This window comes from Leptonychotes weddellii, chromosome 8 (assembly GCF_054177405.1).
Source record: "Leptonychotes weddellii isolate Sample4059 chromosome 8, ASM5417740v2, whole genome shotgun sequence".
Taxonomy (NCBI): domain Eukaryota; kingdom Metazoa; phylum Chordata; class Mammalia; order Carnivora; family Phocidae; genus Leptonychotes; species Leptonychotes weddellii.
In genome coordinates this window covers 22,297,296-22,323,723 of record NC_138376.1, presented here as the reverse complement: position 1 = coordinate 22,323,723, position 26,428 = coordinate 22,297,296, and the positions used below count along the sequence as shown (strand labels likewise).

General features: G+C 40.2%; 1 protein-coding gene across 5 annotated transcripts in view; it reads left to right on the top strand.

Moving 5' to 3' along the window:
• Window positions 1-24,231, top strand: part of IRF4 (interferon regulatory factor 4) — a 27,184-nt gene extending 2,953 nt beyond the window's left edge. For 2 of the 5 annotated variants that reach the window (XM_006734403.3, XM_081827788.1), the window contains 7 exons: window positions 34-220; window positions 1,001-1,089; window positions 1,808-1,952; window positions 4,743-4,850; window positions 7,260-7,613; window positions 10,787-10,899; window positions 12,948-17,338. In XM_006734403.3, the coding sequence (XP_006734466.1) occupies window positions 34-220; window positions 1,001-1,089; window positions 1,808-1,952; window positions 4,743-4,850; window positions 7,260-7,613; window positions 10,787-10,899; window positions 12,948-13,091 (1,140 nt within the window). In that variant the 3' untranslated portion in view covers window positions 13,092-17,338. Of the gene's footprint in view, window positions 1-33; window positions 221-1,000; window positions 1,090-1,807; window positions 1,953-4,742; window positions 4,851-7,259; window positions 7,614-10,786; window positions 10,900-12,947; window positions 17,339-19,379 lie in introns of those variants that run through there. The other 3 variants (XM_081827789.1, XM_006734404.3, XM_031029321.2) reach the window with 3 other exon arrangements.
• The last annotated feature ends 2,197 nt before the right edge of the window (window positions 24,232-26,428 follow it).

Sequence of the window (26,428 nt, the reverse complement as noted above, 5' to 3'; positions counted from 1 at the left end):
CCCCCCCCCCCCCCCCCGCTTCTTTCCCACAAGGCTTGGGCACTATTTAAAGGAAAGTTCCGAGAAGGCATAGATAAGCCAGACCCTCCTACCTGGAAGACCCGTTTGCGATGTGCTTTGAACAAGAGCAACGACTTCGAGGAACTGGTAGAGAGGAGCCAGCTGGACATCTCAGACCCCTACAAAGTGTACAGGATTGTTCCTGAGGGTGCAAAAAAAGGTGGGACCTCCTGGACTGGGGTCACAGAATATAGCCTGCCTTCCTCCTGCCTCATGTTCAAGCCCAACAGGCTCTTTGCCCAAGTTCTCAGGGTCATAAATTGAAATTCTTGTGGTATTAGGGTAGGACGATTTCTCAGATTCCAACTCTCTACCTGTGGGTGTATGCACATGCATGTGTGTGCACGTGTTTTTCAGTTAGTTCTGTTGGCGTAAGATATGGGCCAAATTTTTCAAACAAAATATGGAAAACTTGTTCAGAGATTTATCTTTACTTATCAGTGTTTCATGATTAACCATTCTGTAGAAAGGAAGCATACATATATCCATATATTGTTACTCTTTATAGTAATAAAAATGTCAACTTTTAGAGTATACTGTGGTCAGCTTGGAGGCTTTCTGAAATTCAGATCTTCTCTTTCCAAGTTTCTGACCAGTGTGTCAGAGTAGAGCCCAAGAATCTGCATTTAAAACAAACCATACAGATGACTTCACTTGTGGAACATCTTGCTGGTGGGGCCCTTTATGTGACAAAGTGCATTCACACACAGCATTTCATCTCCTTCTCTACCTGTCCTACATAAGTCAGACCTTGTAGAAATCAGCTTAATGGCCTGAACAAGTAATTGCCCATGGGAATTGCTAAAAAAGTGCCTTATTTGTCAACACCGTTATGCATTCTAGGAATTAAACTCTCAGGTATTTTTCTAAGATTTCACTTTTAGTTATGACAGTTCCTTTATTTCACACTTTACCATTTGCCTTTTGCCCAAACACATAGGAGCAAAGCAGCTCACCCTGGAGGACCCACAGATGACCATGAGCCACCCCTACACCATGACGGCTCCTTATACCTCACTCCCAGCTCAGGTATGGTGGAGGGTACAGAGCTTCTAGAAGGGGAGGCTGGGTCTGGGTGAGGCCACGTGAGCCGGCTAGTCCCACATAGCAGGAAAAATACACAAACAAAAGAGCAGTGCTTTGTTTTTGTTATTAGTCAATCAGCCAAACCAAATCCCCAGTCATTGGATGAGTGTCTCACTTTCTACCTGGTGTTATTATCAGTGTTGGTTTTAAGGAGTGGAGAGGTGGATGTGTCTGCCTGCTAGCATGGACTTCTACTACTGATTCTGAAATCTGGGAAACAGATCTTTTGTGGAAGATGAAAATTTTGGAAGTAGTGCTTTATCATGTGAAACCACAGGGCAGCTGATCTCTTCAGATTTTTCTGATGTGAATTACAGCTCTGTTTTATTCACTTTGGTGGGTAAAAGAAGGCAAATTTCCCTGCAGTACTTTTGGTGCCAGGTTTAACCATATGATGAAGCTTTACACAAATCATTACTTTATAACACTGTCTTCATTGTGCTTTTTGATTCTTTATGGCTACTTTCCACCTAGTGTGAGGAGCTATTCACTCCAAAGTCTTTTGAGATGATAAAATGATTTGGCTGTCAGCCAAATGAAAGATGCTGTGAGGAGTCTGACTATAAAAGAATCTGCACCCCACCCCTTTCCCCATGCCAACCAATTGATCTTTGCCAAGCTGGTTGTCTTTCATCTCAGCTGCTCCTTCATATTCCTTTAGCAGGTTCATAACTACATGATGCCACCCCACGACCGAACCTGGAGGGACTACGTCCCTGATCAGCCCCACCCAGAAATCCCGTATCAATGTCCTGTAACATTTGGATCCCGCAGCCACCACTGGCAAGGCCCGTCTTGTGAAAATGGTAAGGAGTATGCTGGGGCTGGTTTTTATGGCTGTGGCTCACCCAGCAGAACCTGGCCAAAGGGTCCTGGTCTCTCCTGATCTGTCCTTCTGGGCAGTACCCCAGTTCTTTCCCCTTCTCAGAGCTGCTAGGAAAGACCTCACATGCAGTGAAGGAGAGAGCGAAGGTTGTCAGGGGGAGGACTCCAGGGTTTACTGACTCCTGGCCTACTTGTGCCAGGACCTATGCTGGGAACTGCCTTACGTGAGATCTTTTTTTTTTAAATTTTATTTTATTATATTAGTCACCATACATTACATCATTAGTTTTTGACGTAGTGTTCCATGATTCATCGTTTGTGTATAACACCCAGTGCTCCATGCAATACATGCCCTCCTTAATACCCATCACCGGGCTAACCCATCCCCCCACCCCCGTCCCCTCTAAAACCCTCAGTTTGTTTCTCAGAGTCCATAGTCACATGAGATCTTATTTAAACATCACAGAAAGGGGTGCCTGGGTCGCTCAGTTGGTTAAGTGTCTGCCTTCGGCTCAGGTCATGGTCCCCGGGATCCCCCAGAGATTCCCCAGGGTCTGGGATTGAGAATCAGGCTCCCTGCTCAGTGGGGAGTCTGCTTCTCCTTCTCCCTCTGCACCCCCCCACTCATGCTCTCTCTCTCTTGCTCTCTCTCTCAAGTAAATGAATAAAAAAATAAAAAATAAACTTCACAGAAAAAAATAAAGGGGAACACTAATCTCAAAATAAGTAAATAAATAAAAATAACAAAATAAACATCACAGAGATCCATCCCAAGCAACTAAAAACTGCCCCCCCTTTTTTGAGGCTAACTCACGGAATGTAAGGAATGCTCAAAGTTACCCAGTGGAAGTGAGGGGCTGGAGTTCAACCTCAGATCTCCTCTTTCATTTAAGACAGAGGATCTCAGATGTCAAACTGTTTGGCCATATTTTTTTAATTATCTGTTTGATAGGTTAATATTTTTCATCCTCCCTGAATAATCTTTGGCAAAAAGTAATAGATTTTGTCAGTCTTCCCTCCTGGATTGTCCCTTAATGTTGATTGGGCCAGTAATCTCACCGGTCTGTTTCTTTCTACATATCTGTAAAACGGGCATACCATAGCTGTGTCCAAACCTTCTCCCTATAGGAACATCAGGAGATTATTGACCTAGTATATTTCTCTTAAACAAGTGTGCCCAAGGGGCACCTGGCTGGCTTAGTTGGTAGAGCATGCCACTCTTGATCTTGGGGTTGTGAGTTTGAGCCCCACATCAGGGGTAGAGTTTACTTAAAAACAACAACAACAATAGTGTAGTTATTTTGGGGCTTAGAAATGATAGTAAGAATGGAATGAATAAATACTAAGAAAGCAGTCTCCATAAGGTGACTAGTGCCGGTGTTGGGGTCCAAAGAACTTTGTTCATTCTGGATTAGATGTGGTCCCATTCTCACAGGAGTTTCCCAGACATCAAAATGAGATCACTCAGTGGAAGCACTAGTTAGCTAAGTGCAAAGAAAACTTCATACAGTGTATCAAACACAGCAAAACACAAGCTTCTAGGACTTTTGAGTTAGATATTTAAATAGAAATCCTGAGATGGGTCAAGACTCAGGTCCTTCTGTATGTTCTAGGAATATTTCGTTCGTCACAATTTGGTCAGTTCCCCTTTTTCTAATCATGTTCAGGTCACTTTTAGCTTTTATGAAATTGACGAAGTATACCATCATTTAAAATTGTTTTTAGTGTCATGTTTACAAAAAAGCTCAGAGTTTGGTTTTATTAGCTTTTCAAGAGTGATTTGCAACAAAGGTTACTTTCCGTTCCATAGTGGAGGAGTTAGTTAACATTAAACTGGTTTCTGAAATTCAGACTTGTGTCTAATACATCGGGCTCTATTGAACTAAGAACCTTAGTAACAAGGCAATGTCTCAAACTATACAAAAATATGGAATAGGTGGACGTATTTTGAAGCATAGTTGACATTAAAAGAAGTGCCACCAAAATTATGTTCTATGAGATATTCTTTCTCTATTACTGTTTGATGCGACCCACAGCTATTATGCTGCCAAAACACATGGTTCAATTTTCTTCCTGAAGCCAGAAATAGAAAGCTAAATAAATGTAGACTAAACAATTTGTAAGTTTTTAATTGGGCTCTTTGGCATCAGAACTCAGGTAAACCTGAGCTCACAGCTCTCCTGCCAACTTGCTGCGTGAACAAGGATAAATCTCTCTGAGCCTAAGTTATCCTGTTTATCAGGGTAATTATGGAGGGATGTTGCTCAAAGTGTACCAACTTCCAATTATAAGACGAATAAGTTCTGGGGATCTAAAGTACATGGTGACTGTATTTAGCAATACTCTATTGTATTAAAAGTGGCTAAGAGAGCAGATCTTAAATATTCCCACTATACAACACATGCACACACACACACACACACACACAGATGCACACACACACAGTGGTAATTATGTGAGGTGATTAAGGTGTCAACTAACTTAAAAAAAAAAAGAAAGAAAAAATTATAGAGGGATTATTTCAAGTTTCCTTCCAAAGCTATGAAAAGGCTCCTTCCTCTTTCAATCTTGTTTTTTCTGATTGGACTTCAACTTGTCTGTGTCCCTTGAGAATGCCACCGGTCAGTTCTAGAGGGCCCTTGGCCCCTCCCTTCCAGGGTTGGTGCACCCCTCAGGGGCTGAGTGGCCACATCCCAGGGAGAGGAGACCTTCCTGTGTGTCGTCGGACAGACTCTGTTTAGACATCATCTGATTCTTATTTACAAATGCAGGTTGCCAGGTGACAGGAACCTTTTATGCTTGTGCCCCGCCTGAGTCCCAGGCCCCTGGAATCCCCATAGAGCCAAGCATAAGGTCTGCTGAAGCCTTGGCGCTCTCAGGTGAGTGCAGTGTTCCCTTCTAGAGGCCCCCACAGGAGGCTGGCTTCTGCTGTGGCTCCACCCTCACCTTTGGGTATACTTGATTGGGTGGGGGTAGGGAATCCCTGAGCACAGCCCATGGGCACTGGCTTTCTTCCATCTGGGGACTAGAGTGGGTATGGACACATCTGACTCCCAACCTCTTTGAATGAGGACATCATTAGAATATTTAGCTCTAAGAAGCCAGCTTTTGATTCTGATGCCAATTCTAAATGCTGGTTTGAATTGAGTCATTTTAGGGTTTCCACTGACATCTATCTGAATTTCCAGGAATATGCAAACACCTCAGCTTTATATACCAAGGGCCCCCCTTCAGCCAAATTTTTCACAATGTAGTATAATTTCTTAGAAAAATACACAACGGTTTCTCATTTTGAAAAGCTGATCATCCTTCCAGGTTTAGCTACAAATAGGTCTTCCTCTCTGTCATCCTGAGGACATGAGTTCTGGCTCCTTTCCATTCATATGCCTAAAAGTAGTGAGACTTGCGGTCAGTCTTCGTCTAAAATTTGATAGGTTTTGCAAAAAATTTGGGTTACAGCTGATTTTTAAAGTTTCATTTCTAAAAGAATCCCTGCAAGCTCAAAGATCGTACCTGTTTTAAGGAAGACACCTCAAGGTTTGCTAAGCATATGTAGTGTATATATATTTATTTTTTAGATCGTATTCTGGGTTGTTTTAAAATGGGACTTATAATTACATTAAAAATGAATAGCTTAAGCCTCAGAATTCTCACCTTGCCCCTTGGGCTTTTTAAAAATCAATGATAGAAAGTATAAAGTAAATTCTCAAGGTTTCAAAGAGTTGTGGTCACCTTTCTTGCTTCCAGGTTCACCATTTATTTCTTTTCAGTTCTGAAGTTCTGAATGAGGCTTGCTGCCTCTCTTCTTAGATGCTCCTAAATGATGGAGGGGAGATGTTTCTGAGCAGAAAGCCTTGTGCTTGTTTTTAGAAACTTTCTAACCCTTCTCTTAAGCACCTAAGACCTGTGTAGGTGCCTGGAAAGTAGCAAATAAACAGCTATTTATGTCACTGTGACCTCGTGATTTCTGATGACGTTAAATGAAATGAAACTTGCCCTGCAAGTCACCTCAAATGGCCAACACTCACTGTCATCAAGGTACACTGTCTGAGCTCGCTCTCTGCTAGTGTGTTTACAGCAGCAGAAATTGAAGTGGAGAATTGAGACAGTGATGTGGGTTGTTTAAGTCTCAAAACCTGCCGCTGAGGAATAAGAGGGTTTTGTGGGTTTCTTTTTTTGGTATGCATAGTACAGATTAATTATCAACCTTGAGCACATTTGTTGGAGAACTGCGATTCCCATTCATTTTTAAATCCCATGCAGTTATGGATGCATGAAGCCCTTTTGCATTTCAGTTAAGGGGTCCTTTGCAAACCTAGCTTTGTCCTTTCAGTTTGTGGGTCCTATTCTGAAGAAAAATTCCATAAGTGAACTCATCTCGTTAAATGTTTTAGAAAGCACAGTTATTTTCAAGGCAGATTTTGAAAGCCTAGTGGGACTTTAGCATTAGAACATTTTTTTTCATTGATTCTTTTCTTTCCAAGTGAATTAATTTTATTATACAAGTAGTATATACACACATAGCATAAAAACTAATGTGACAATCAGAAAAGCAAAAAAGGAAAATAAAACATCACATTCCTACCACCCAGAGATCACCACTGTTAAAGTCTTAGTGTTTATCTTTGCTGAAACTTCAATGTGCACTTGTATGTATATATATATATTTTTCTATGTAAGTGACATCATATTGATATTTTAGGGTGGTTTCCGATGTAAACATTTTTGTTTATTTTTTGAAACACCATTATATTCTTTTTGCTAGTAGAAATTAAACTTAGGGTTTGCTTCCTCCAAAATCAAAACTGATTGCATGCTTAAAGATGAATTTTGTTCAGTGGTACATGACTTAGTATTTTAGACATAATTGTTGTCATCATCATTATAATCATCACCAAACAATGACACAGAATGTTCTTAACCAGTGGTGCTCTCTAATACAAGTCAAATATACTGTGCAGAAAACTAGTGTAAAGTGTGATTCCCCCTCCACAAAAAAAAATCTATGGTCACACAAATTTGGAAAATGCTGAGTTAGACAACATTAAATAGATTTCTTGCAGGATTTCCTTAATATCTCTTACTGTCTATGACTCCATGAGGGAGATGAGGGTATGCAGCATTTCCTACACTTTCTTGACCCTGGAACTTTCTACTTTTTATGGAGTATTCTGGGACACCAGTGTCCCACCAAATACACATGTTCTGGTTGAATAGTTTGGCATCCTGATGTGTATCCAGTGCTCCTTGGTCCCTTAGCACTGACCATGAAATCTCTGTGTTTACAGACTGCCGGCTCCACATCTGCTTGTACTACCGGGAGATCCTGGTGAAAGAGCTGACCACGTCTAGCCCAGAAGGCTGTCGGATCTCCCACGGGCACACCTACGATGCCAGTAACCTGGACCAGGTCCTTTTCCCCTACCCAGAGGACAATGGCCAGAGGAAAAACATCGAGAAACTTCTGAGCCACCTGGAAAGGGGTGTGGTCCTCTGGATGGCCCCCGACGGGCTTTATGCCAAAAGACTGTGCCAGAGCAGGATCTACTGGGATGGGCCCCTGGCACTGTGCAGTGACCGGCCCAATAAACTGGAGAGGGACCAGACCTGCAAGCTCTTTGACACACAGCAGTTTTTAGCAGGTAATGTACCAAATTATCTGTTAGAATGGAGCATCCCACACCTGTGAGCCTAAGAGACAGAATGGAGGGGGTGACACTGTATCTGCTACAGTGGTCCAAACAGGTCACTCCCATCCCAGACAGAGGTCTTCCTTCTATTAATCCCTGAGCCTGCGTGATCTGAGAATAGGTTTCCTGTTTGTTCATCTCTCACCTCTGCCTCTACCACCTGCTCCTTTCCAAAAGCAAAGGGGTGTGAAGAGGAGGAAGATTGCTCAAGGGGATTGTGGTTCAGGCTGATATCTTGAAATTCTGGTATTCAACAAATAGTCACAGACTGATAAGGTTTACACTTTATTGGCAGTATGATCTCAGCAAGCATGTCTGCTGATGTTTCAGCTTTTTTAGGGTTCCTAGGAAAATCATAAGGTTAGAAGTGTATTGTTAACATTCTTGGTTATGAGATGTGTTACCCCTAAGCAGATGCTCTCCAGCAGGTGAGACCAAGGATAGAGTATGTGGAACTGATTTTGCAAAGGGGAAATTATGAGAAGGCTTTGAATTATCTCTATGATATGCATGTTTCAAATAATATTTTCTAAAACCAATAAGTTTTGTTTTTCTAGTTTTGATTTCATGACAATTAAATTAGCCCCAGACTGGCTTTTGTGAAACCACTGGCCACATTATTGTTGAAGCTTCATCCAGAGTATTCATTTGACTATCTATATTGATGATACCTCTTTTGGAGGGAGAAAGCTGTTCTGTCAGCTGCCAACTCTTTCTGTACCTTATTCTGTACCTTATCCTTAAGCTATTCTTTTATAACTGCCCCTTCAGAAACACTCTATGTCTTTGGGTTTTCATATGCCTCTCCTTTCCCTGCATATGCTTCCTGATTCAATTTATTTAAATTAAAAATATGAAACATCTATGTGCTTTGACACCGTTGACATTTGCTTAGCCTTTTGGGTTTAAGTTGCCCAAATTCGTGTAGGCTCATCCAAATTCTCTTTTGGTGCCCCTAAACAAATATGTCCTTATATGACTAACCCTCGACTAAGAGGTGTGACAAGAGGAAAAGGGAGAACTGAGCCTCTGGTTCTCCAAGGCAGCACCAGGGTGAGAAAGGCATGTGGGCCTGAACATCCCTCCCTCCCTCTGAGCTACAGAACTGCCTCCAAATCTGCGCCATGACTGTTTTGTCCATTCTGGGGTCCAGGGTGGTAATCATGGTGGGCACCCAAGGAAGAGTCAGGAGCTACTGAGGGGCATCTTGTGTGCACCTCTTATGTCTGCAAAAGCGTCTGAAAGGGTCCATGGGGGTTTGGATCACCTCAGAGACTATGAATCTTGGTCTCTTTGGATTCAGAAGCCACAGGGCTAGGGCTTTAGTTAAGGTATCCCAGGGGAATGACACTTGCTTCTGTGAGTTTCTCTCACTATGTGTGTTTTAGGAGTTTGAATCCTACCATTCTAAGTAGGCTGTAAGTTACACTTTGAGTCACAGTCACTGAGAGCTGGATACAGGCAAGAAGCAGAAAGGCATGATGTACCAGCTATGAATATCTGCAGGTTGTGAATTCACTTGCCTAGAATTTAATATTTATCTGTGAGCAAGAGTTGTTTTTTTTTCTTCCTCTGTAACCAAGGACTGTGCTTTTTGCTCACTGCAACCTCTTATCTTGAAGTATTCGCTGAGGTTCAAGGAGGAACCTGTGAACTTAAAAACTGCAGCTGTGTAAACCAGCTTCTGCATAATCAAGGATTCCCACAGAATGTTCTCATGTTATCAAGCATTTGAGACATGACTTTTTCGGAGAATTGTGCCAACTCGCCACTCTGATTAGCTTGTGTAGGTGTAGTCTCAGACCTCAGTAGTGTGAACGCCTTTTACACATTCTGACTAAGTCAGTTAGGTTTGATTTGAATTCTGGAAGAAAAAAAAAAAGCAGGAAGTCAAACAGTCCAGTGAGTTAGTTAGAAACTTTTCTTCAGTTGAAGAGAACAGTGAAGATCTTTGATATCTCCCCATTCAGGATTTGCAAACTACTAGGGACAGCCCCTAAAGGCAAAGCCCAAGGGTGCATATCTGATCAAGATGCATGTGCATACTGTTCTGCAGAAGTTGTAGCAGCAACCATGTGTGTTTCTTTTGCAGAAATGACATTTAACTCTAGTGGAAAGGAAAGAAAAGGAGCAGCTAGAGCTTAAGAGTCATCTTGAATATGGGCAAAGGGACATGGATCAATGTCAGGGATTACACATGTGTCTTCCCAACAGTCTTTGTTCTGCATCTTTAGGGTAGGAGTGGTGCCTTCAGGATAAACATATCCACAAATGTGGGGACCCCTAGTGTTTCATCACTACCTTTTTCATTTCAAATCAATATCAGTCCCACAAGATGGACAAGAAGTCAGCTCAAAGTCCCACAGTTTAGGCTTAGTGCCAAGTAGGAGACAGCTGGTGCTCAGTCTCCAAGATAACAGTAAAGCATTTTCAGTGATGCCTGAATCATGGAAAGGTCCTGAGTGGCACAGATATTGGATTATGAGGGCTCAGCAGTTTTGAGATAACATTTTGAAGTAATCAGAAAATTTTGATTTTTTAAATGAAATTTCTCCTTTGTATAAATTATTCTTTTGCCTCAACATGGCTGCATTTCTTTTCCTTTTTCTTCATCCTTCACTCCCCTCTGCTACCCTTTGCGCTCTCATGGGTCCAATGCTGCAGATCAAGGTTTCTTAATCTGCAAAGCATATTTCCCTTAAAGAATCAAGTGAGGGGCGCTTGGGTGGCTCAGTTGGTTAAGCATCTGCCTTCACCTTGGGTCCTGGGATCGAGCCCTGTGTTGGGCTCCCTGCTCAGTGGGGAACCTGCTTCTCCCTCTCCCTGCTCAAGCTTTCTCTCTCATTCTCTCTCTCTCTCAAATAAATAAATAAAATTTTAAAAAAAGAATCAAGTGAAACCTGGAGCCCTCTCAGGAAAAGCACACCTATGAACACGTACATGCAATTCTATATCTGGGGTCTAAAAGTTAAGAACCCCACTTAGAGAAATAAAGAATACTCACTCCTATTTTAGTTTTCCAAATCAACAATGAGCTTTTGCTTCCTGCTTTAACCTGGCACGTGCAATGATGGTTTCTGATCAGGATTTTGTTTTGTTTTGTTTTTCTCATGGGGCTTCTCCAGAGCTGCAAGCTTTTGCTCACCATGGCCGTCCCCTGCCAAGATTCCAGGTAACTCTGTGCTTCGGGGAAGAATTTCCAGATCCTCAGAGGCAAAGGAAGCTCATCACTGCTCACGTGAGTATTTAGTCACATTCAAATGATTGAGTTTCCCTGTTTTTCATCAAGGGCGGGGTCTCAATTAGAAAAGTCTCAAATGAAAAGTATATGTCAAGTGACAGGAAAATCATGAAGGAGGAAGCATGGCCCAGTGAATGGTGCAGGAAGCACAGCCCAGGGACCCACATGTTTTTTCCAGCTCTAGAGGTCTACTCATCACAAACCTGCAACCATGGGCTTCATTCGTCCCATCTTGTGTATAGATCAAGACGTTGTCCTATTCCCATTTTATAAGGATTTAAAAGGACTAGTGATAAAAGTTGCCCTTTAAAATTTTTTATATTTAATATTGCTTTTAAAATGCTGTCTAGCTGACCTTCACTTGATGGAGAAGCTTTTCCCAAATGGGAAGCTGTCCATTGACCTATGTATTTTGCAGTCCCCCCAATTTTTTCCCAAGTCCTCTTTTATTTCTAGATTTGTAGAAATTATTTAACTAATGGAAACCAAGGGTCATGTGTTATTTGGAGGAATTTATGTCAAGGAAATTAAGTAGATCAGTGTTCTCTAGCAGAGTTTAAAATAGGGTCAACTGTAGCACGTAAACATCTTTTTTATAAAAAGTTTATAGAGATGACATTTGGAATAAATTTGCCACAGAAAACAGAGTTTTGAATACCCAAGATTTTGAATTTGAAAACTTTACATTGCTACATACCTTTCAGAGTTATTATTGGGCCTAGACAAAAGCAGTAACAGGTACGAAAAAAATCAGTCTGACCCCAGAAAGTGTTCCATTCTGGGAGATGTTAGGAATCAATCCACTGGCTGTGTGGAGACCTACCCTGGGGCCCGAGCTGAGGGTGAGCTCTAGGGTGAAGCTCAGGGTTAGGGTTTGGTTTGTATAGAAACATTCAGGTCATATTTTAGTTCTCATAATGTTTTTTATTGATAACTGAAATAAAACACTATCTAATTTTAAACACACAGTACTCCTCCTTGATTGTAAAATCAGAAACCAACCAACCAAAAGACTTTAGAGCTTTTTCTTGAATTCTGTCCAGTAATTGATATAATAATTGATATCCTCTTAACACCTAGGATTGTTAAATGACTAAATAAACTTGGTATTGATAAATAATATTTCGAAAGTTGGTGAAAAACTCCTGCATCAGTCTGACTTTAAGGGTTTTTTGGGTGCACTAGCCCTCCTCTGAGTTAGGCAACTATGTGTTCCTCAAGCAAGGGTCCCTGGAATTGAGTTGTCTGGGATGGAAAAGAAAAATTGATATGTGTACACCCAAGAGTCCCTACTCCTTTTTATTATGGATTTAATTTATTTCAGGTATTTTATATGAATTATGCTTAAGTTTCTATATATCAAGTAACATAAAGGCTCAATTTAGTAGCAGAATTGATTAACAAAGTATTCAATTTTCTTAGATGCTGTAAAATAAGGAAAGTCTGAAAGCTGAATTTATTTTAGTGAATATGACCCACATAAATAGCCAAACTAGATGAACTTGAGGTCAATTAACCTCTCTTTCCCCATAATAACAGTGTTGTTGTTTGTATAGATTTTGCTCCTTCTTTTTTCCTTTATCTTAGAAATATACAGATTATCAAGGTCATCCAGGAATTGTAAATTGTTCAGGATTTACACCCTCATCCCTGTCATACTGTGGTTGTGGAAAAATTTATTGGCCTAAATTATTCTGAGTTACCTCAAAGTTCATTAATCACCTCAAATTTCCTTTTAATTTGGTCATTTTACCTGATTTGCTTATGCTTAGTTAAACATAAATTTTAAGCAGCTATTAATTTAAAAATACCACCTTTGACTTTAACTATAGTAAAAACTCAGAATTAAGTAGAGTCGGTTTTCAGGTTGGTATACGTAAGGGCTAACAAAAAATTGCGTCTTCAGAATGTTTTGATTTGGATAGCACCTAACCTTGGATTTAACTTTACCATATCTTCAGATATTGAGTTATTTAGTGATAAGCCAATTACAGGATGTTAAAAAGAATATTTCAAAAATATCTTTTTAAAATCTCTTATTAAAGGTCGAACCTCTCCTAGCCAGACAACTATATTATTTTGCTCAGCAAAACAGTGGACATTTCCTGAGGAGCTATGATTTACCTGAACACATTAGCAGTCCAGAGGATTATCACAGATCTATTCGCCACTCCTCCATTCAAGAATGAAAAATGTCAAGACAAGTGATTTTGTTTCATTGTAAATATCTGACTTTGACAGGAACAGCTGACTGAACTCCCTCTTTTTCTTTTGAGAAACTTGGAAATTGGGGCCTCAATTCAACACTTGAGGAGAATCTCAGCAGGAATGAGTGTAAAAAAACCAGCTCCATCTAATTGACAGATGAGCTTATTCCAAAAGGAAGGACAGTTTTCAGGGTCTTCTGTAGACTGCTATCTTTGATGATTACTGTGAAAATTGACCAAAGGGTGTGTTTACATTTACTCAAATGCTATCTTTAATTTGATGTGGATTATTTCTTGCTTGAAAACTGAGAAAACTTGTGTTTCAGTATTGACCACTAACTAGAGGGATAAAAGCACATAAGTGTTGTACTATTTCTCAGGGAAATAATATCTAAATTTGAGGTGACTCTGCCCACAAAAGAAATGTATTAATGCACATAGAAGATGTTGCTCTTGTAGAAAGTGCTTGCTGTTAGAAAGAGAATCTTTGACTGAGGTTGGACCACAGTGCCTCCAGCTTTGGGGTGGCTGATCACTCCACCTGGCCTGGGTCTCACCCCGGCACGGACTTCCCTGCCCTATCTCACACTGCCTCCCATTTGCTCTCTCTCCTTGGGTGCCCCTAGAAGCCAGTTGGTGTTTTCTGGAACCAAGAAGCATTAGGACTACCCTTGATTAGCATATTTTTGTAAGTCCTACAATCTTTTAATGACTACTTAAGATATTTTTTGTTTGTCTTTTTGTCTCTCATTCTGTAGAAATTGTTGCTAAAACTTTTTTCTTAAAAAAGAAAAAAAGATCAACAATCCAAGTACTAAAGATATATTTTTGAAACTTGGTGACATTTCCCCTCTTGCCCTGTTTGTTTTGTTTGGCTATCAGTTAGTTATCCATGACAACACTAAAGAGGAGGAGCTGATGCTTTTCAATTTGGTGAACTCTGTTAGGAAAGATGATGACAGGATTTCACTGATTGCATAACTGCAGATTCAGGGGCTGTTTTTGCTTATTTTGTATATTATATGCTTCCTCCTGCCAATATGGTTTGACAGGGCCTTAAAATTACTGGGCTTTTTCCAAATACATCTTTTTATAGAATCACTAAGATCTCCAGTTGCTTAAGTAAACCTGATCACTTCCTTGTTGATTGTTTTGGAAAAGTACAGATGTTTAGACTGATGCTGGCAACTGATATTTTTATCATACTACAGAAAAATAGCTATTACTTTCAGGTTTGGCAAAAGGCTTAGTAGTTCTCAAATATATGCCACTCTTTTTTTTTTTTTTAATTTTATTATGTTAGTCACCATACAATATATCATCAGTTTTTGATGTGGTGATCCACGATCCATTGTTTTCGTATAACACCCAGTGCTCCATGCAGTACGTGCCCTCCTTAATACCCATCATCGGGCTAACCAATCCCCCCTCCCCTCTCCCCTCTAAAACCCTGTTTGTTTCCCAGAGTCCATAGTCTCTCATGGTTCATCTCTCCCTCCGATTTCCCTCCCTTCATTTTTCCCTTCCTTCTCCTAATGTCCTCCATGCTATTCTTTATGTTCCACAAATAAGTGAAACCATATGATAATTGACTTTCTCTGCTTGATCTATTTCACTTAGCATAATCTCTTATTCTAATCTATATTTTTAAATTCATTCAACAAACTGTGTCCTTTGCATTAGACAGATTATATATAGCCTTTATCCAGTTTAGTAAGCAATGAAGCATTGGAATGTTATTTTTTTAACTTCTAAAAGGAGTTTTTTTTAAAGGATTTTATTTACTTGAGAGAGAGAGAAAGAGCAAACGAGAGAGAGAGCACAAGCAGGGAGGAGGGACAGAGGGAGAGGGAGAAGCAGGCTCTCCGCTGAGCAGGGAGCCCGATGTGGGACTAGATCCCAGGACCCCAGGATCATGACCTGAGCAGAAGGTAGACGCTTAACTGACTGAGCCACCCAGGTGCCCCAAGGAGTTTTTAATGATAGCATAATACACGTTAACGACAGAAAATGTAAGTAATATAGACAGGCAAAAATTAAGCAACATCCTCTTTCTTTTTCCCAGCCCAAATCCTGCTCCCTTGAAATATCCACAAGAAGAGTTTGACTTATTCTTCCAATACATTTCACTTCTCTATAGATATACGTCAGCTCAAAAAACCTCATAGGATCATCTTGCAGCCACTTTCATGCAGTGCTCTCTTAACCTAACAATACAGATTTACCTCACTCTTTTTAGAGGCATTGTTGTTGTAGAACTCCACCACCATGCAGTCCATAGCACAGTTTAAGGAATTTCATCAGCCGCTAAAAGTGAATACGCATGGACAGCAGATTATATTTTGTGAATTGTAGTAATTTATACATCTTATAGATGCAAAGTATTTTAGGGTATATTATCCTAAGGGGGATTTGAAAGCAAAATTAGAACCACTGTGACACAAGCCCCAGTGTATGTGGCCCTCTTGCCTGGAGAATATTTAACCCCATGCCAGCGCTTCAGAGAAGTTCTCTGGTGTCAGTCCCAGGGGTGCTGTGTCTTCTGAATTCTCAAAGTAGATGCCTGATTTCTATTGCTGTTGCAAACTCTTTTCTTTCGTCTTTCTTTTTTAATATTAAGTTGCTTTAACACTGGAGTTACATTTTCTGGAAAATACTCTTGGCTTGGGCCACTTCCCCCTTTCTCATCTTTAGTCCCATATACTTTGACTTTTTATTATTATTTTTTTAATTTGGAGGAATCCAGACTATGAGCTAGTGAATGAATTATGAAATAATCAGGGTAAAGAATCCTGACAGCTGTCTCAGGATTTTGAAAATGAATGATTGCCTCATTCCTTGACTTGATAAGTAGAATTTAGTTTGTTCTCAATTGAAGATACGATAGAAGAGTTTAGGCATTTATTATGCTAAAAAGCTTTAGATGGCAAGGTTAAAAAATGTGTAAGTCTCACAGGTGCATGTTCTAATGGCTTGTTTCTTGTTCTTTGGATTTAATAAAACAGTGGGCGGTTGTTGATGTCTTCTGGAACACTGTAAAGAACCAGGGTGACCAACCCATTTAAAACCCAAACCTTGGAACCCCCTCAGTCCCAGGCAAAACAGGACAGTTATTGCCCTATAGAGAACCCAGCAAGACTGTTGCCTGGAGCTAGGAAGACACTGTTCCATTGGGAGATAAAATTTAAAATCCTGCATGGAATAAGCAACATGACAATATGGTTATCACTAAAGCACAGATATGCCCAGGTTTGCATTTAGAAAAAGACACACACTGGGCTAAGGTATGAACAAGGTTGTCTTCGCATGTCACTGTGTGTAAACCCCAGAGTTGTTCCAACTCTGGGGGTCTTGGTGCAGGGTCTGGCATGGGCTTTTGCTTGAGAGGCTGAGCAACAGGTGGACATGCATCCCCAGAGAATCCTTGCTTCTGTGTTGGCTGTACCAGTAAACATCAATTTTTTTCCTAGCAAATATTTTTTTAGTTCAGACTCCGTTTCATTCCTCCTTGATCACATTTCTCCCCTTTCTTCACAGGTAAATGTTTTCCTGGAAGTGGTGAGCTTCCTTAAAGTCTATATTTTTACTATCTATCTCCCTAGTTTATAGCTGACTGGCATCTATTTAAATGTTGCATTAGGGCTGTCCTGCCATATGCATTGTTCTGCAACTTACTTTTCTCATAGCTCCATCTTTGAGATTGATCAGTCCCTCAATGTAGGTGGGTCTCATCCATCTCTTGCTAACTAGTGTCAAATAACTTGTCACATGAATGCAGTGAAGGTTGATTTTCCTGGTATTTATTTTTACTGCCTTTAGGAAAGCACGTAGGTGAAGTGTAGTTGAAGTGAAGGAAAAGAAAGATGGGATGTGGACAAGAACTGCAAGTCCAGCAGGCCAATCCTCCTCCAATATAAACTCATGTTTTGTTTAGACTCTGAGATGGAAGGAACCTAATGGGTAGTGGGATTCATTTCCCTGCACTCCATCTGTCTAAGTGGCTAGGACCAAGCGGCTCCCTTGACGTCAATCCAAAGCTATGCTGGTTCCATCTTGCTGTTAGGCCTCCCAGGCAAGGGTGTCTAGAGAACTAGGCAGATCATTCCGTGGGAAATGATTGTACATAATAATGTCATAAATTTTGGTGTAAATTGCTTTTCAAAAAATTGATATTCATGACAATCTGGTGTTTTATGTAGTTGTTAAATAAAGACTTTTTAAAAAATTAATCTGTTATGAGCTGTGTGTGTTATTAAACACTCATCTTGATAGCTTTTAAAATACTTCCTCTTTCTGTTGTGTTCTTTCAGAGAGGTTGCTTCGGCAGCCTGCTTCCTTCCTGGTTGTCATATGCGTCCGTAAAATCAGATCTCAAAGTGGTCTGCTAGTTTTAAAAAAAACAGCAAAACTTGTCCCAGCATAGGGCAGTTTCTCCAGCCCATGGAAACACATCTAAGGAGAGTACTGAACAATCCTTTCCTTCTTCTTCCTTGTGTGTTTTAAAAGGTCTAGTAGACCCAAAGAAATTGTTAATGTTTCCTTTTATATTCATAGCTTCTTTGATTTTGTCGTTGTTGTTAAAGAGGAGGAGATGTAGGTTAACCAGCATCCGGAATGTGAAATATAACATAAAACTCTGTGTAGTAAAAGAGCCTATCAACTGCTTACAAGTCTAGTGGGAACACTAGAAGGACAGGACTGCAGCTTGTGGTGTTAAAAACCTTGCAGCCAAAGACTTCGTGGAACTGTGAGACTGAGTGGAGAAAAGGGTGTTTGCAATCTGTGTCTAGGAGCCCCAGAATATTAGCTTAGAATAATTTTGAATTTTTAAAGTGGTAATCAAATAAAGCTAGTGGGAATATAAACTATCATACTGCTTTTTGGGGTTTTATCTGCTCAACAAGTGTGGATGAACTTGAGTCAGTATATATAAGCAAATTTTTTCAAATCGACTCCTTATGTCTAAAAAAGAATTTCAAAGAGATTTTTTAAAAAAGATTTTATTTATTTATTTGACAGAGAGAGAGCACAAGTAGGCAAAGTGACAGGCAGATGGAGAGGGAGAAACAGGCTCTCCGCTGAGCAGGAAGCCAGATGTGGGGCTCGATCCCAAGACCCCAGGATCATGACCTGAGCGGAAAGCAGCCGCTTAACGGACTGAGCCACCCAGGTGCCCCAAGAATTTCAAAGAGATTTTGAGCCCTTGAACTTGTTTAAGTAATTTCACACCTCCCTCAGGTACCGATGTTTTCAAGCCTTTCTTTATATACAGTGCAAGTTTGACTGTCTTGGGTTTAGTTTCCTTAAAGCAAGTATTACTTTGACAAATAAATAGTTTTACATAAAGTGCACTCCAGTGTTTATTGATGGCAGAAAAACATCATCAACTTCTACATCATCTTCTGGAAAGACACTCCAGGGGTCATAATATCTCATTTTTTTCTAGGACAGTCTATACCTAAATTAACTCAGGCAGATAGATATTTTCAGAATTAGTGAAGAGTTATGAATTATAGGGTGTTATAGGTACACTTTAGTGACCTCCAGGTTACCTTCCGTGACCCCTGCTCCTGCTAGTTTGACAATATACTGTGACAGATGGCTGTCTTTAGATATTTCCTCTGTCATCTTTGTTTAGCCCATCTGTCTATCATAATCAATTGTAAAGTTCATTTTATCCCTGTCCTTGAGTGACTGTTCAAAAGTTTGGAATCTGTATAATTCAAATTATGAACATTTTATTATCTTCAAAAGCTGCTGTTTCTCTAGGTAAATTACAATTCTCAGTTCTTTCCATTTTTTTCATAGGCTTAAGCATGATGGTGGCTTTAAAGAGAATCATTCCAGCAAATATAACTTCCTTTACCTTTGTTTTCCTTCTCTTTCTGAGTCAAGTTTCCATAGCAATCTTTTTCTGGAAGAAAATCAGCAAAAGCATCTGAAGCCTCTACCTTTATTTCTTGCCATCCCCCATTCTGATTTCACACTCCAGTTCTGCTGAGCTATTGCAGTGCCCAAAGGCACCTCTCTTCTCTCTCCCAGAAGACTTCTCCTGCTGCTGCCTGGTCACCTGGCTAACACCCTTTTCTCCACTCAGTCTTAGCCATGACATCTTCTCTTTCTGGAAACATTTCTTCAACTTCTATGACTAGGTTAGTAGGCTTTTTTATTTGTGCCTTCTGTTTGGCTCTGTAAAGGATCATGTTGTTGGAGTATTGAGAAAAGAGTTCCCCACTATTTACACTCTCCCCTCTGATTATTCCCAAGCAGTTAGGCCATCACTGCTGCAGAGCAGAAAGAAAATAACCTGGCTGTCTGCTCCTGGCATTTGTCTTCTACAGGTACTGTTTCTGGGGACAAAAAAAAAAAAAAAAATACAGGACTCAAGGAAGCCGGGCATTTAAGCAAGATAAACCTTTTCAACCCTTTCTGGTCTCCCACCCCAGACTAGAGAAAGATGCTCAGAACATCAAAGAAGAAGAATGAGAAGAAATGAATGTAGGGACTTCAGCAGCTCCCTGATAATGGAGAACTATCCACTGCCTCCTGGAGAAAGCCCTTAGGGAATAGTAAACCTGAGAAAAATCTGTTGAAAGGAAGGGTGGGGAAGCACAGGTTATGGAATGGCGGGCGGTGGGGGGGACTGAAATATAGCTCCATGGTAACCTGTTTTGGCCAGTGACCATCAGACTGGATGGTGGGCATCCCAGGATGTGTTTGAGTGAAGATCGCCCTGAGGAATAGACCCCCTCCTCACTTTCTCCCCCTACCACTTGCCTGGGTGCCAAAGAAGCAGTGCCAAATTTAGTACCAACTCAAGGAAAGAGGAGAGATACAAAATTAATTGATATTGAGTTTTCATTATCCTAATGGAATAAGAGCTAAAATGAAAATTACATTGTTAAAAAAATATGAATTAGATTTCTTAAAAATTTTCACTATGGACTTAGATTTGTACCTGTACAAATCTGTAACCTGTAATTGCCTGTTTATTAATTTTTCTTCCCTAACATAAACTCCTTGAAGATAGAAGCTGGGTTTGCCATTGTATACACAGTACCTGGAGCAGCGTCTGGCCCTTGGTAGATACCAGAGGCATGAACTCACATGGATCTGCCTAATATGTCCAACAGTGCCCAAAGAGGTGTTAACTAAATGATGGGGCATCTATAGAATGAAATGTTATATAACCATTTAAAAATTTGTATGGCATACAAGTGTTTTGTGACACAGGATGTCACTTTGTTACTTTGTTAAGAGAAAAGAAAGCAAGTTTCAAAACAGTGTGATAGATTCTTTTAAAATGGTGGAGTGATGGCAATTTTAAATTTTCTTGTGTCTCTTTTGTATTTTCCAAAGTTTCTCCAGTGATCACTTATTTTGTTATCAGAAGAAAAAAAAAGCACAAAATGTAATTCTTTTAAGTTTGTATGTCTCTTTAAACTTGTGTGTGTGTTGCCTGTGTGTCTATTTCCTTTCTCACATTTCTGTGTGGGGTCCCCAGTGGACCCCATAGACTCATTGCCTTTCCAGGGGACACAGCATGTGAGTGAACTTTCTCTGCCACAGGAAGTTCCTCCCTGGCTTGCGGGGAGAGAAAAGGAGAGAACTCTTTCTTTCCTGCCTTCTCTGGGGTTCAGTTCTTTTGCCCATTTCCCCTTGGGTGCCCTTTCCCTCCCACTCATCTCTTCTCCAAGATGAATGGTCTGTCCCTCCCAGCTATCATATTGAAGATGAACCCTTTCTTGACTTCCTGGCTATGGCTGCGGCCCTCTCTCACCTCCATCCCCCACCCTCCCTGGGGAGACTTCCCTCTATCATCCCCCGTCCTCTTTACTCCCCTGGGCCCCACACTTTGCCTTTGGCTCCACTGTTTACCTTCATATGAATGTCGAGGCTTGGGGTTGCTTGAGAACAGGAAGGAAAAGAACAGTTTATTCATTCATTCATTCATTCCAGTATAGTTAACGTACAGTGTTACATTAATTTCAGGTGCACATTATAATGAGTCAACAATTCTATACATTTCTCAGTGCTCATCAGGATAAATGTGCTTTTAATCTTTATCTATATCACCCACTCCCCCCCCACCTCCTCCTCTCTGGTAACCACCAGTTTGTTCCATATATTTGAGTCTGGTTTTTTGTTGATCTGGTTTTTTCTTGGTTTGGTCATTGATTTTTTTTTTTTTTAAAGATTTTATTTATTTATTTGACAGACAGAGGGAGAGAGACAGCAAGAGAGGGAACACAAGCAGGGGGAGCGGGAGAGGGAGAAGCAGGCTCCCTGCCGAGCAAGGAGCCCGATGTGTGGCTGGATCCCAGGACCCCGGGACCATGACCCAAGCCGAAGGCAGACGCTTAATGACTGAGCCACCCAGGCGCCCCTGGTCATTGATTTTGTTTCTTAAATTCCACATATGAGTGAAATTGTATGGTATTTGTCTTTCTCTGACTTATTTCACTTAGCATAATACCCTCTAGACCCATCCATGTTGTTGCAAATGACAAGATTTCATTCTTTTTTATGGCCGAATAATATTCATATAATATATAATATTCATATAATATTCAATAATATATATATTGGAATATATATATATCACATCTTCTTTATCCATTTATCTATCTATGGACACTTGAATTGCTTCTGTATCTTGGCTAATGTAATGTAAATGATGTTGGAATATACATAGGTACGCATATATCTTTTCAAATTAGTCTTTTTGTTTTCTTTGGGTAGATATCCAGTAGTGGAATTACTAGATTGTATGGTAATTCCATTTTTAATTTTTTGAAGAAACTCCACCCTGTTTTCCACAATGGCTGCATAATTTGCATTCCCACCAACAGTGTACCAGTATTCCTTTTTCTCCACATCCTCATCAACACTTGTTATTTCTTGTGTTTTTGACTTTAGCCATTCTGATAGGTGTAAAATGATATCCCATTGTAGTTTTAATTTGCATTTCCCTGATGACTGGTGATGTTGAACATTTTTTCATTATCTATTGGCCATCTATATGTCTTCTTTGGAAAAAAGTCTATTCAGGTCCTCTGCCCATTTTTAATTGGATTATTTCGGGTTTTTTTTTTTTTTTTTGGTGTTGAGTTGTATAGTTTTTTATATATTTTGGATATTAACCTCTTATCAGTTATATCATTTGCAAATATCATCTCTCACTCAATAGGTTGCCTTTTTGTTTTGTTGATGGTTTCCTTTGTTGTATGAAAGCTTTTTATTTTGGTGTAGTCCCAGTAGTTTAATTTTGCTTTTGTTTCTCTTGCCAGAGGTTGATATACATTTTTAATGGTGGCAAACTTCACCAAAAAATAAATGTACCATTTTCAAGTGTACAATTCAGTGGTACTAAGTACATTCACATTGTTGTGCAACCACTACTACAGAACTCTTTTCATCTTATAAAACTGAAACTCTGCACTCATTAAACATTCACTCCCTTCTCACCTCCCCCCAGCCTCTGGTAACCCCCATTCTACTTTCTGTCTCTGTAAATTTGACTATTCTAGGTACCTCGTGTAAGTGGAATCATACAGTATTTGTCCTTTTGTGACTGGCTTATTTCACTAAGCATAATGTCCTCAAGGTTCATCCATGTTGTAACATGTGTCAGACTTTCCTTCTTTTAAAGGCTAAATATTGCTTTGTATGTATATACCATATTTTGTTTATCATTCACCCTTCTATGGGTGGACATTTGGGTTGCTCCCAACTTTTGGCTATTGTGAATGATGCTGCTATGAACACAGGGTTACAAATATCTGTTCAAGACCCTTCTTTCAATTCTTTGGGATATATGTGGAATTGCTAGATCATATGGTAACTCTATGTTTAAATTTTTGAAGACTCTACATGCTTTCAACAGTGGCTGCACCATTTCACATTCCTATCCACAAACAATGCAAAAGGGTTCCAATTTCTCCACATCCTCTCAAACACTCTTGTTACTCTCTGAAGAGCAGTTTTTTAAAAGATTTTATTTATTTGACAGAGAGAGACACAGCGAGAGAGGGAACACAAGCAGGCGGAGTGGGAGAGGGAGAAGCAGGCTTCCCGCGGAGCAGGAAGCCCGATGCGGGGCTCGATCCCAGGACCCTGGGATCGTGACCTGAGCGGAAGGCAGACGCTTAATGACTGAGCCACCCAGGCGCCCCTGAAGAGCATTTTTTAAAAAATTTATTAATTCAACAAATATCTTCTGAAGATCCACCATGTCCCTGATCCTCTGCTGGTTTCCAGGGATACAAAACTTCAACAGGACAACATCCTGGCCTTGAGGGTATCATGGGATAGGACTACGTAGGTGATGTTAGCAGGGCATATTCATCAGCCAGGGGTGGGAATGGTCAGTGATGACCTCTGAGAAGGAGTTATTTTCATCCCCATTTTTAAGGTGAAGAAACTGAGGCTCAGAAACCTGAAGTTACTAGCCTAATGTTGAACAACTACTAAGAAGCAAAGCCAGGATTCTAATCCAGATCTTTCTAATTTCAAAACCTCACCTGTCAAGTCTGATGCCAAGGTGTAGTTGAGGGAATGAGTCAGAGATATGACAGTTTACCCATTTCACATGGCTGGTGAGCCGCCCACCAGCATCAAACCTAGACTTTCTAAGACCTTTGACCTCTTTTCAACAAGAGGAGTCACACAGATGGGAGCCCATCCCTTTAGATGGCGAAAGAGACCAGAAGCAAAGAGAACACTAAGACTTCCAGAAAGAGAGAAAAATCCAAGGATTTGAGATTGTGCATTAGGATCTGGCTAACTCCCATTTAAAATCTCTTTAAATTATCATTTATTGGGTACTAAGTGCTTTAACATGTATCAGCTCATGTGATCTTTGAAGTAATCTTAGAGGACAGACATTGTATTTATCACCTTATCAAAGAAGAAACTGAGGGCCAGGAGGTAAGTACCTTATTAAAGTTTCATGGCTAACAGGTGTCAGGGAAATGACACAACCCCAGCTCATCTTATGCCAGGTACTCGACCTTCCTGCTCTACAACTCTCTGTCTTTCAGTTTATTCTGTAAAATGGATAAAGTGCCAAGAATAATGTCTAGGGCATAGTTAGTGCTACAGAACTATTATTATTATTATTATTATTTTAAGCTCAGTATTTATTATAAACTCCTTTGAGAGTAGAGAAGGTAGCTTATTTCAATGTTTCCTAAATTTTAGTCACGTACCGCATTCAAAATTTTATGATTTTTATATGTTACTAATTAAAATTTATGACAAATGTTATTTATTCATTCAATATCTATTTAAAATGTGACTTCTCAAAATGTGTTTTAAAGTATTGTTATTTTCTTAAAATCTTCAGGTGGACTCACTTTTCAAATTTAAATGTTTACTTTAGCATCACAGAAAGCAATAAAAATTGGCAAAAGACACAAAGTTGGTGTGCTTGTTGTATATACATTTTCCAGTATCCATTTAAAATAAATAATAATGACTGATGGGACGTCTGGGTGGCTCGGTTGGTTAAGCATCTGCCTTCGGCTCAGGTCATGATCCCAGGGTCCTGGGATTGAGTCCTGCCTCGGGCTCCTTGCTCAGCAAGGAGACTGCTTCTCCCTCTGCCTACCATTCCCCCAGTTTGTGTTTCCTTTCTCTGATAAATAAATAACAAACAAACAAACAAACAAATAAATAAATAAATCATCTTTAAAAAATATAATATGATTGAAATAAAAATGCCCATCACTGCACCATCTAAAACACTCCTCACACTACTTGTGGAACCACCGCTCCTTGGGGAGACACAAAATACATCTGTCTGCCCATCTCCCCACAGCACCTGACATGACGCTTTGTGGCAGTGTTTACCAAATGAATGGCAGATTTAATTAATTAAGAAGAATTAACTTCTTGATTGATTATTAACTTCATGGGAGATTTTCCATAGTTTACCCTGTAACCTCAATCAATTATATCTTATATTAATGAAAATAGTACAATACATTTAAGTTTTTTTTTTTTAAATACAGTTCAAGGAGTAAATTTGCAAAACTGGAGCATTGCAGGCCCTACAGAAAATCCCCCCTGCCCCCAAATGACCAAGCAAGCTCTGCCCACTAGAATCTGGAGTAACTGGTAACTCCCTCCACCTTCCACTATCTGATGGCCAGATTATAAAGACTAGAAGGGAGCATTTACTCTTTAGAAAACATTTTCTCTAACCAACCATAAATCTCAAGCAAATAAGCAAGTCCCTCTTTGAAACCTGGCTGGATCCCTTTGTGCAATTCCAATCTTGTTGAGAAGCGTGCAGATGCAGTTCAGCCCAGGGTTTCTTGAATGCTGCCTTTCTTCTGGGTAAGAAACGTAACTAAATGTTCATGGTTAGTCTCATGTACTGACTTACATTTTTTTCATGTTGCTAAAACATTACTTTTCTCTGTAAATGATGACATGTTAGAGACTTTTCCTGGCAAAAAGACCAAGAAATGCAAACATTAAAGCTGAGACATTAAATTAAGAAGCGTGCAAACGTTTCAGTCATTCCTGTCAATGTGTTGCTTAGGCAATCTCACCCCGGGTCTTACTCACCACTGTGTGATTTGGTTATCACATCACTCCTGCCCAGTGCTTCAATGATTCCTGTAATGGAGCTAAATGGGCTGGTTTCCATCATATTAAAAAACAGCAAGGCAAAATTCAAAGTTTTCTGACATTTAGGATCCCAGTCATTATAGGCAACATTAAACTTAAAAAAAAAATGTTTAGGTTCAGACAAAAGTATTATTTTATCTTCTACTTTTGAAGAAAAAGTGGGGGAGGAAGCAGAGTGAGTGTTCTCTGTGTGAACTTCGCCCTCAGCTGTGGCAGGCCTTGATGGGCCCTTCCAGTCATTTGTCCGTTTCTTCTATAATAGACCAGCTGCCCTGTGCGTCCTTCCAGCTAGAACATGGCTCTAATTCATGAGACTCTCATCTCCACAATGACCAAAATGGGTTAAAAGGGGAGAAGATTTCTTAGGAGAGTTCTTTCTTGCTTGAGAAACTTCGAATGGGGAGAAAGGACTCATGTACTGAGGAAAGTGGGTTCACGGTTAGCCTGAGCAGGCCTCTCTGCATGCTGGCTACTCTCCTCAAACATGGGCCTGAGCCCCAGGGGGTAGGCAGAGTGTGAGGAGCAAGGGAATGCCCTCTTTACTTCCTAATTCCAGATTCTTTCTTCAGCTCTGAGAGACTTCGGGTAGGTTAGGTGGCCACCTACACTTTAGCGAGAAGACACACAGCCCTCAAAAAGTCCCATTGGAAATGCAGAAGAAAAGCTCAGCTGTTTAGCAC